The sequence below is a fragment of the Mytilus edulis genome, chromosome 10, assembly GCF_963676685.1.
Source record: "Mytilus edulis chromosome 10, xbMytEdul2.2, whole genome shotgun sequence".
NCBI lineage: Eukaryota > Metazoa > Mollusca > Bivalvia > Mytilida > Mytilidae > Mytilus > Mytilus edulis.
Window position 1 is genome coordinate 12,255,208 of NC_092353.1, and position 12,456 is coordinate 12,267,663.

The following is a 12,456-nucleotide window of genomic DNA, read 5'->3' on the forward strand; positions in this document are numbered from 1 at the left end:
TCCTTAAAATTACCAATTCAGGGGCAGCAACCCAACATTCATCTGAAAATTTCAGGGCAGATAGATCTTGACCTGATAAACAATTTAACCTTGTCAGATTTGCTCTAAATGCTTTGGTTTTTGAGTTATAAGCCCAAAACAGCATTTTACCCCTATGTTCTATTTTTAGCTGTGCCACTGCCATCTTGATTTGATGGCCGGGTCATCGGACACATTTTTTAAACTAGATACCCCAATGATGATTGTGGCCAAGTTTGGATTAATTTGGCCCAGTAGTTTCAGAGGAGAAGATTTTTGTAAAAGATAACTAAGATTTACGAAAAATGGTTAAAAATTGACTATAAAGGGCAATAACTCCTAAAGGGGTCAACTGACCATTTCGGTCACATTGAGTTATTTGTAAATCTTACTTTGCTGAACATTATTGCTGTTTACAGTTTATCGCTATCTATAATAATATTCAAGATAATAACCAAAAACAGCAACATTTCCTTAAAATTACCAATTTAGGGGCAGCAACCCAACAACAGGTTATCCGATTCATCTGAAAATTACAGGGCAGATAGATCCTGACTTGATAAACAATTTAACCCCCTGTCAGATTTGCTTTAAATGCTTTGGTTTAAGAGTTATAAGCCAAAATCTACATTTTACCCCTATGTTCTATTTTTAGCCATGGCGGCCATCTTGGTTGGTTGGCAGGGTCACGCCACACATTTTTTAAACTAGATACCCCAATGATGATTGTGGCCAAGTTTGGATTAATTTGGCCCTGTAGTTTCAGAGGAGAATATTTTTGTAAAAGATTACTAAGATTTACGAAAAATGGTTAAAAATTGACTATAAAGGGCAATAACTCCTAAAGGGGTCAACTGACCATTTCAGTCATGTTGACATATTTGTAGATCTTACTTTGCTGAACATTTTTGCTGTTTACGGTTTATCTCTATCTATAATAATATTCAAGATAATAAGCCAAAACTGCAAAATTTCCTTAAAATTACTAATTCAGGGGCAGCAACCCAACAACAGGTTGTCCGATTTGTCTGAAAATTTCAGGGCAGATAGATCTTGACCTGATAAACAATTTTTCTCTGTCAGATTTGCTCTAAATGCTTTGGTTTTTGAGTTTAAAGCCAAAAACTGCATTTTACCCCTGTGTTCTATTTTTAGCCATGGCGGCCATCTTGGTTAGTTGGCCGGGTCACCGGACACATTTCTTAATACAGATACCCCAATGATGATTGTGGCCAAGTCTGGTAAAATTTGGCCCAGTAGTTTCAGAGGAGAAGATTTTTGTAAAAGTTAACGACGACAACGGCCGACGACTAAAAAATAAAACACAAAATAAAAAAAAACAAGTCAAGCTACCAACATTATGACTATTAATGAACAAGGAGTTAAAGAAAGGGCACATTTGTAATTTTTGAAAGCAAGGACAAGTGTAAATCACATTAGGTAGCTAGGTAAGGTAGCCACAGATGAAGCTTCAATATACTGTTCAAGAAAATTTAATTTCCTAATAAAATTTAACACTTTTGCTCATCATAATAATTAGCTGTCTCATTTACATTCTCATTTACATATTATACCACCACTATCCTTTTCAATCATTTGACAACATGGAAAAATAAAAAAAACAAATTTCTACTTCATTTAATAAGAAAAAAATCAACAATATAATATTTTAACAATAGGAAGCCCTGTAATAGAAAACAATCGAGTTTTTTTTTTAACATTTGCTAACCAAATGTTTTTGGATCGCAAGTTTTTAATGTCATTTTACAGATTTATGATGACTGAAACAGATTTCTTTTTGACTGTATTTTTGAACCATTAGGATCAATTATGCCCATTGTTTGATAACAGATGCTAGAGTGATAATTTTAATTTATTTCCCATTTTATTTCTTGAATTATAACAAGGGACCTTGCCGGCCCAGTGGTTCACATAGTTCATCTAGCTACTGTATCACTAGCCTGGCTGTTAAGGGGGTTCGCGGGTCTAAATCATTTATATAGGATTTCTCTATATTTTTCTATGAATGAACTTTATCTTATAGTTAATAGAAAAATAAAATAAAAAAGAGGGGTCACCGTTCATTTGCGCTCACAATCTGCCTTCAAAAGAAGCATACATTTTTGTAAAGGCGGTTTTTTTCTGTTGAAGTAATAGGAGAAATAAAGGTAATATCGAAATAAAAAAAAGAAATTTATTACAGAAATCGCTAAAATTTTACAATGAGCTAGTTTAAGTACAGCTTATATGGAAATTATATTAAAAAAGATAGGTCACCGATGAGTTGAAAAAGAAATTTCAATTTTAGAGCCAAAAAATGGCATTTTTCCACCAAAGGGAGATAATTTGGAACTTTTTCAATGATGTATACATTTTGAAAGTCATCTGGGGCCAACACGAATTGATTGTTTTGAATGATTTTTGTACCATATGATAAAGTAACAACTACAAAAGGAAATAAATAAAATTTGTTATGAAAAACAAATGTTTGATTTTTTTCTGAAATTTTTATACCCTCGAGCCTCCTTAACAGCCTGTTAAACTAAGATTATGAGTTCAATCCCACATGGCAAAAGTGTTCAGCTCCAATCTTAATCGACCACTACTTCCATTTTACGGCCAAATGTTGCAGCTATCAATGCAATTGAGCACTCCAGCTTCCTTCACCAATAAAAAATGACCAATATGATATAGCCAATAGTGCTGAAAATGGTGTTGAACACCAAGGATCAATCAATCAGACAATCTCTATAGTGTTGGTCATTGAAGTAAGGGGCATGAGATGTAAATCAGGAATTGAAAATGGAATTTTCTTAAACTAAGGTTAGCATATGTTTTGATAAAAAGAGCCTTACGTACTACTTTAAACAAAATGTGTAAAAAAAAATGCCACTTTAAAAGAATAGACCACAAATATTCATACACAAAATTTGTATACTGAACATGTACATATAAATTCATTTAAATACAAATCAAAGCTACATCAACAAAAATTCAACATTATTTTTCAAAATCAATACATAATATGTTTTACTTAAAGGTTACGTACATGTATATTGCAGTCATCATTTATAAACCAATCTTTCTACAAATAAATATAAATATCACAGATTACTTGTTTTCTTTTCTCTTAAGGCTGATCCCTATGTATGCAGAAGTGTGTTTCATAGCTTGAAATACAACTATGGCTAAGTTTGATTTTGAATAGATGGTTTTAGATTAAATTTCAAATGTTAAAGGATTGTGTAATTTTATCAAAATAAAATATTACAACAGACAAAATAATGTTTTTTTCAGACATGATAAACATATAGAGAACTCAAAAAAATGTTACCAAATATGTTTTATGAGCTTTCCATTTCATAATTAATCTTTTTATTTTGCTAAATAATTTTCCATAAGGATACAGGAAACAAAACTTTATAAATTCAACAATTGATTAAAGATTGAAATGATTTAAGTTGTTACAAATGTATAAATTCCATGTAAAAACTCGGTAAAATAATTTACTTATTAATTTACAACTTTAACATATACTAGCCTTCTATGATTTCAATAAAATAAAACTTTATACCCTTTTATAAAAAAAATTCCCACAGCATAAAAAAGAGGTTATATAATCATGCTTCATCATAATTATTCAGTTATAACTACTAATTAAATTATTGAATAATGTCAAACAACCAGAAAACAATGCAAGTTGCACAATCACAATATTATTATTTCATTTTCAAATTTAAAAAACTTTACAAGCCACATATCTCTTATGATTTATCTGAACATTTTCTACATGCAGTTTCATCTTTCTCACAAAGCATCTGCTTGCAAAAGGGACATACAGTCAAGACAAAAGTTTTCTCTTGCAACATGTTTGGAGGTGAATCTTGATAAAGTGGAAATGGTGTCATCTGTGATTGGTTTAAGCATTGTACAAAGTGAGATCTTAGCAGTCTTGTGTCCCAGATAAGTTTTGAAGGATCTGTCCCATAGGCGATAGCCACCATAGAAGCTACAGCAAATAAACCACAATCAACATTATTTCGCTGTCGCTGAAATGGACACATATCTACAGAAACCTGGCCATTGCTATCTCTATCTACAACAGCAAAGATGGCTCTTTTGGTATCCCCTTGTAAATGTCTTTTCCAGCTATCAAATACTCTGACCGAATTAGGAGGACAATGTATATTAGACAGTGTTAACCAATGTTTACCACTGACATTAATAATTTGTATAAATTGGCCTTTTGGTTTCTTATATCCTTCGGCCAAAGCTACTGTGACTGGCTGAAGTCCATCAATGTTTGGATGGTTATTTTTAATCAACTGCATGGCCAATTCTATCTCTATGTCTTCTAGCCAATAATTTGGTTTATAAATTTTTTCCCATGTTTTGATACTATTCTGAGATTTAGATTTAGGTATAGGTGTATTTGCTGGCACTGAAATAACTGGAACAGACTGCATACGCCTAATCTCGGGTCTTTTTTGTCCTGAACCCAAAAAATGTTCCATTTTTGAAAGCTGATCTGATTTAACTCTGTTCAACACATTTGTCTTTCTTTGCAGTATCATGTCATTTTCAGTTGGAGATTGCCTATATATACCCTCCCTTCTAAAATCAGCAGCTGAAGTCTTTATTCCTTGTACAGTGTGAGGTTTCATTTCGTCTTCTAAAAGACTAAATGCAAGCCTTCTAAATACTGGCACTGTAGCATTATCTTCTTCTGATTCTACTAAATGATGTCTAAACAGACTAAACCCTTCATCATCTAAATCAAACCCTTGTTGAGGCATGGGTTGCATATCTTCCCACGTATCAAGAGAAGAACCTAAAACAATATAATAAACAGCTGCGCCGACGTCTTGTATGGAAGTTTTATTCAATAATCATAAATAGTTTCTGAGAAAGTTTTAAGCAATTACCATGTATTGCTTTTGAGACACGGCGGGACATGTGAAACTCCCCCACCCTGTTTTTTTTTTTTACAAATATCCCTAAAATAAAATTTTGAATCAAACCAAAAAGAAAAAGTATACAGATCTTTAGATTAATATAACAAAAAAGTGTGTACAGTTTCAAGCAATAATCATAAATTGTTTTTGAGATACGGCACGACATGTAAAAACCCCCTCCCCCTTTTTTACAAAATACTCAATAACTCAAAAATGAAATTTTGAATCATCACCAAAAAGTATACAGATCTTTAGATTAATATAACAAAGAAGTGTGTAAAGTTTTAAGCCATAATCATAAATCGTTTTTGAGATACAGCGCGACATGTAAAAAACCCTCCCCCTTTTTTACAAAATACTCAATAACTCAAAAATGAAATTTTGAATCATCACCAAAAAGTATACAGATATTAAGATTAATATAACTAAGAAGTGTGTAAAGTTTTAAGCAATAATCAAGAATCGTTTTTGAGATACAGTGCGACATGTGAAAAAAAACACACCCCTGTTTTAGTTACAAAGTGCCGTAACTCAAAAAGTTTAAATCTTATTTTCACCAAAAAGTATACAGATCATTTGACCATCATAAAGAACAACTATGTTGTTAAGTTTCATGAAATTTAGATAAGTCGTTCTCAAGTTACAGTGCGACATGTTTACGCCGGACAGACAGACGGACGGACGGACAGACAGACGGACGGACGGACGGACGGACACCGGACATTTGTATACCATAATACGTCCCATCAAAATTTTGACGGGCGTATAAAAACAAATGCTCAATTAAAATATACCCTTTCTTTAAATTTATTTCTCAAATTTCTATTTAAATTTCAAAGTGATTTAGAATATTGTTATAACAGAAGAAGAATGAGCATTTGTTTTTATATTTCTGCACAAAGCATGACATTTATGTGCAGTGATTTTGAATATTAGATAATTGTGAAATAAGTGTATCAAAGTTGAAGCATTGAAGTAACGAAAAACATTAGGCATCATTTCTCAAAATATCAGTAAGCTTAAGGATCCATAGATTTACGCAGACATACTCATCACTGCTTGAAGGAGCAGAAAATCATGCTTTAAAAATTCTGTTTTAAATATCACCAAAAAAATGCTGGAATTTAAGTTACGAAAGTACATGCACATTTCAGAATCATGCAGAGTGGTATTTGTTGGTCAAAAGCCTAACATTCAAATTTACTAATTACTTATTCAGGGAAAAAAAAAATAGTTGAATTCATGCATTATTTTGCATTTTAACCTTTACCATGTGAGTTAAACATCCTATAGAATGCACTATTAAACTCATACCAAGGGAGATAACTCAATATGGGAATGTTTTGTCTTTGTATTGTAGTAAAGGAAAACTATTTCTCAATCCATTAATCTACTCTTATACTCCAAATGAGAGTATAATAAATTGAATGTATTCCTGTTAAAAAGGCTCTCCATAGACTATATAGCTGTAGTTTACTGAAAATTGCACTTGTTCATTAATCAATTGATTTTTAATCAATGCCATATATATCATATATTAACATTATCTTTAGACCATCCTTTATACTTATACTAATAAAAGTTCATTCTCTTGCAACCTTAGATTTGATTGATTGATTGGTGGTAAATGCCACTTTCAACACATTTTGATTTTTAATGGCGGGTTTTTTTTTGTTAGTGGAGGCAACCGCTGACCTCCTAGATTTAAAAGAACCTTTTTTAAACAACGAATTGAAATAAGTTGAATTGAACATGCACATTTTGCAATTATAAGCAACATGCAAGTTATAATATATCATACTATGTTTGATTATCCAACACCGTAATGCTACAAACTAAAATCAGTGTTATAAGTTAGTTATATCAAACTATGAATGTTTCTGACCTCTGCCTTGATATCCTGTAGGTTTATCTGTGTCGTCCCTGTCATGTCTGCCATGATGACTGCCTTGTCTATTTCCTTCCTCAGCTTCAAATGCCTAAAATATTCAATAGCCAACATCATTAAGAAAACTAATTACGCTGTACCAGTATAAAGAATTTTTTTTTTTTTTTTTTAAAACAAATGCTAACTTGACATGGAACTGTATCATGTTATTCTAAATCAAAAACTTTTCTGTTTTGAACATGTACAAGAATATAACTTTCCATTCTTTGGACTTTTTTAAATCTATTTATTTTAGGTAAACTATACCTTGACTGTTTGATCATCTTTGTCATACAGTACAAACAAGACTTTGGTTATACAGGAGTTAGGGTTCCCACTTGAGTACTGCTGTACCGTGTCATACATATGTTTGGCTACTAAAGCTTTTGGATATCCAAGTTTTCCTGTACCCATGGCAGGCATGGCTATAGATTTACATCCTTTGCCTTCAGCTTTAGTGAGGCAACCATTAATGAACTTTTGCAGAATCTATAAAGTATTAACATACTAAATTATGTACTGTGTATTACGTATAGATTATCTGATTTGCTACACATTGATTTTGTGAAATATCAGCTGTGAACCAAGATGTGAACCTTTAAATAAGCAAAGAATGAGTTATAATTCTCCATTATCCCAATATTGTGTATAAGTTTTATAACATTTGATTGAGGCAAACTTCAGAGTACGGAAACGAAATAGCTTAGCAATTTTTCAATTTGTCAAGAGGCATATTACTCTAAAACAGTAAATATGATGATACCAAATATCTAAATTTGATCTGTAATTGTGGTAATAAGCATTGTGAATAAGTTTTATAACATAGATAGAGAAGGGAACACAACTTTGGACGTATGGACCTTTGCTTCAGCAGGGGCATAAAAATTTAAACAAGGATATAAAATTTACCTTAATACCACCTGGATTCCATTGATCTAAACATCCATGACAAACAATATTACAATTTAAGTTTCCACCTGATGTAACAGCTACTTCTCCATAGTCAACACCTTGAGGATATTTCTTGGAACATTCATGCTGTAATCCTTTACCTCCACCACTTAGTAGGGAAGCTGAAACTGCACCTTGATTCAACTGCAGTCCCTTAGATGTGGTATTCACAATAGCATCAACCTAAAGTATGACAAAATACTTTAAGATGTCTTTCTATCAAATACAAAACATTTTTTGTTCATTGATTATTTTCATAGTTTTAAATATAAATTCACTTATTAATAAGATATCAACAAAACGTTAAAAAAAACAAACAACGAAAACATAAAGATGGCAACATCTAATTTTAAACCAGAAACCACTGTCCATACAATGCATGAAGCGGTTAATCATCTTATATGTTTTATGCATATGCAGTTTCCCCTACTTCAGAACCTGTGTCATTAATATTCTAATGCAATCAATGTGCTTGTTGAACTCAGGTTCCCAGCTACACAAAACTGTAATGAAGAATTGTACAGACATACAACTACTAAAATTTGCTCACTCTCATTTTTGCTAATTCTCCTTTCACAATCTTTATCTCTATACTTCCTGTTGAGACAGGACCAGAATGTCCAGATGACATTCCACCTGTCAAAAGAAATAACATTACTTAGAACCATGTTTACTATTGAAAAAGTTAAACATTTTTTCAGTTCATTTAACATCTGATATTAATAAATTTAAAGTAAAGGCAAAATGGAAGCAGTATTCACTGTCGTTTCTTAAGACTTAAGCTGCTTATCAAATAATTCTGTTCAAAAGTACCAGAGGAAAGTTGGAAAATAATAAGTGTTTGACAAATGAACAGAAGTAGGAATGGATGGAATGGAAATTCAAGAGTTATTTCCCTTTTCTTGCTATTTTTAGGTATATATGTGCACATATTCCTAGAAATAAATCAGCCAATCTTAACTTGTACTAACTACTTAACTTGAGAAAAGTTGTTTTCTGGACAATTTTGATTTCTTTCAATCTTTGCTTAATTGATCACTGTGATTTAGCAAAGACCTCTAATCAGATTTGTTTGTACCACATGTTAAACTTTGAGTTTGGTTACTCAAAGATGCCTACCAAGGCAAAAAACTCAAACCAAAATAACTTCATACAGAAATCATGTCCATTGATAGTTACCTGATTGTCTTCCACCATACTTTGGTTTCCTGTCTTTTGCCTTATCAAAATTTTTATCCCCAGCCTTTACAAACAGGTCTATAGAATTCTTGTTGACATCACATAGGTAAACAGTCTGAACTCTACTAGACTTGCTCCTCTTAAAATAGTCCCTAACTGCCAGGGCAATAGCTCTAGTTGCTAGATGTGGAGGGTAACCAAATATTCCTGTACACAGTGCTGGTATGGCAATGCTGGTATGTTTATGTTTCTCTGTTTCAACTAAGGCAGTTTCAACACACTGTTGTAGTGAGTCTTCCTCATTGTTAGAACCACCTTGCCACACTGGTCCAACAGCATGGACAATCATCTGACAGTTCAACATGCCTGGTTTGGAACAATAACATTCACCCTCCGTTAACTGGCCATTATAACTTGTGAACTGGTCACATTCATCTTGAATACTCTTGCCACCTATTAAATGATATTCAATAACAATTTGTACATTATATGAATTAAGAATATACTCACAGTTAAGATTTTATTTTAAGGTGTCATCACATGAATATAAGTGCATAATATAGAATATAGCATTATGAACCTTAAAAAAATATTTTGTTTCTCAGTGTTAAGTATCTATTTAAGTAAGTAGAAAATGAGTATGTAAAGTTCTCAAATAACCTGACCAAATTCATAGAAGCGCTTTGGCATACAATGCAAATAATTGCTAGTTATCTTTTGCTTCATACACATAATATCTTGCAGATCAATAATCTTGATGAACGTAAATCAAGAAAAGGGCATCAGATGCACCAAATACAGAAAGTGCTCTCCCCTCTAGAGAATATTGCTTAACTTACAACCCAAACAAATATATAATAGGTCAGTGGCGGATCCAGAGCGGGAGTAGAGGGCGTACGCCCCACCCCCTCCCTTTGCTCAGGCTTTTTCATTTTTGGTAAAATGATTAATCAGACTAGACTTCGTGAACTTTGTCATTTCCCGTGTACTGTAGTATTTAATTTTTATGCGACAATTCTTTACTTATAAAGATATTTTTCGCTGGAATTTACTGATTGTCAAAGTCATGTCATTCTCTATGGTGGAGTTGAACAGTGCGTCGAAAAAAACGTCGCTTAGTCATTTTGAAATTCAAATTACAGTAACACATTGCTTAGGCTGAGGATGACAATCATGACACCTTCAAAGCGACACAGGATTGAGCAAGAACATATGAACTTCTATTTCACTATTCCACCAAACAATTTAATCTATAGACTATTATACTCACATAAAAAATAGTTCAACGGCAATATTATTTACCTACAAAAACATGTTTAACCCCAAACGCCCCAGCCAATTTTAAAATAAGATAGCTGAATAATGATCCCCAGTCAGTATAAGCTCTAGATATATTTAAAGTCTAAGGTACGAACCATTTGATTTGAGGAGACAGTCTGAGATATTTGAGTGAAAAAAAAATAACTCTGATTTTTGCCTTAAACAAAAATTCTGGCTGTATCTGGATTGACAACAATAATCATGTCCTCTGTTTTTGCTATTAGAAACAAAAATTTCCAACAGAATTATTTAGCATTAAACGAACATGATGAATAAAAACGGGCATTGTTTTTGGTGGCAGGGCTTTGCATGTCTGAACGGAATGTCTGTTCAGTGGCGGATCCAGAAATTTTCGTAAGGGGGGCCCGCTGACTGACCTAAGGAGGGGCCCGCTCCAGTCATGCTTCAGTGATTCCCTATATAATCAACAAATTTTTCCCATGAAAGGGGGGCCCTGGAACCGCCTTTGCTGTTTCGCCGAACTGATATATTAAATACTTTTTTCAAGACCAGACTGCAATCTGCCTGATGGGTGTGGCCTTTATGTCTCCATTTGTCGACTGTCATTCATAAATTCGTTGTCATTTCAGACTCATTCTTAGCCTTTGGTTGATTTGGAACCCCTCACTTCCCTTAATTTTGTTGGGTGAAACATATCAACCAAACATTTGGATAAGAAATTGCTCGTTTGTCTTTTTTAACTTGTGCCGACCGTATTGTAAATTTCATTGAATACCCCGGGGAATATCTTGTTTACAACAAGAAATCTGTGAAGTTATGATAACTTAACTTACAACAAAACAGCGAGAACTTTCCATGTCTATTTTCTACTGACAAGTCCCACATCAAATTTATCAGTTCATAGCTTTGGATCCATACTATCATTTTATGATAGACAATTAATAGAGAGAATACAGAATCGAAAATATCCAACCCTTACACTTTACAGCAACTATAAAATATACATGCCCCACCCCAGTAACCGTTTGAAAAGTGCATATTACACTTATTTTATGTTTTTAGCCCCAAAAATTTTTCGCCGAACAGAGCGAGGCATTCTTTCAAAACTTCGCCCCCCTTCCAAAATCCTGGATCCGCCCCTGTAATAGGTCAAATTTGTTTAACAAGCTAAACATAAAAACTTTTCTGATATGAGAGGGATTGATAATCAGCTCATACAATATCATACCTGTCAACCTGTGACGATGAAAATGCAGGTCATGACCTGCATTGAAGAATCAAATCTCAGGTCATAACGCGTATGAACTTTTTCGAGCTGAATTTTAGTATTTATGGTACATTTTCTTATAATGTATATATATATCAAAGATACCAAAACATCAATGCATGTTAACTTGGTTAAGTCATTTTAAATCTTATTTATTATTATTTCATTGCACTTTTAAAGATTTTTATAAATTTGTGTAACAGTCTTATCTTCTTTACTTTCTTATTCATCAAATACTAGAATTTAGTTTTCAAATGTAATTTTAAAATGTTTGAGACTATTGGCAATGTAGACTTTCCATCATCAAAAACAACAAATAAAAGTTTTTAACGACCTTGACTGGCTATACAGCCCTTGCACGGTTGGCTTCATCATCGAAGTAAGAGGGAAATTAGACTATAATAAAATATAGTAATACAGTAAAAGGAAGTATAAATGTAAAAAATAATTTTCAACTGTTTTTTAAAAATTGTATAAAGGTATAAAAATAATGAAAAGTTATTTTTCAATATGTATTTGAATTTTATATTTTTATGATTTAATCTTTTTCACCCATAAAACGTAAATATAAGAAATAATTTTGAATGGTGACAAATAAGGGGAAGTAACTCTTAGTTAAAATATGTTTGTAAAACAACAGGGCAGTTTATTTACGACCTAAAGCTAAGGTAATTGGTGTTAATTTAATAGTGTGTTTGACACCAAAGCTGTCAAGTGAAGCCATGCACTTAATGGGTCACTTAATTTGACAGTTTACATAACTAGATGAACTTCCTGTTCATGGATGAATTACGAATTTGCCGGTATTTCAAAGGAATATTACTTATGAAATCAATCTCATGGCTAAGAAATACGGGTGAAATCCGGTCATTTTCGGA

The 12,456-nt window shown here is 32.6% G+C and overlaps 1 protein-coding gene across 2 annotated transcripts in view; it reads right to left on the reverse strand.

Moving 5' to 3' along the window:
• The window catches only part of LOC139493471 (protein mono-ADP-ribosyltransferase PARP14-like), an 89,016-nt gene that overhangs the window by 36,494 nt on the left and 40,066 nt on the right, over nt 1-12,456 (reverse strand). For both annotated transcript variants that reach the window (XM_071281879.1, XM_071281878.1), the window contains exons 9-13: nt 9,031-9,483; nt 8,402-8,487; nt 7,810-8,034; nt 7,168-7,389; nt 6,859-6,952 (exon numbers count right to left, since the gene is read on the reverse strand). In XM_071281879.1, coding sequence (XP_071137980.1) covers nt 6,859-6,952; nt 7,168-7,389; nt 7,810-8,034; nt 8,402-8,487; nt 9,031-9,483 — 1,080 coding nt within the window. The remainder of the gene's footprint in view (nt 1-6,858; nt 6,953-7,167; nt 7,390-7,809; nt 8,035-8,401; nt 8,488-9,030; nt 9,484-12,456) is intronic.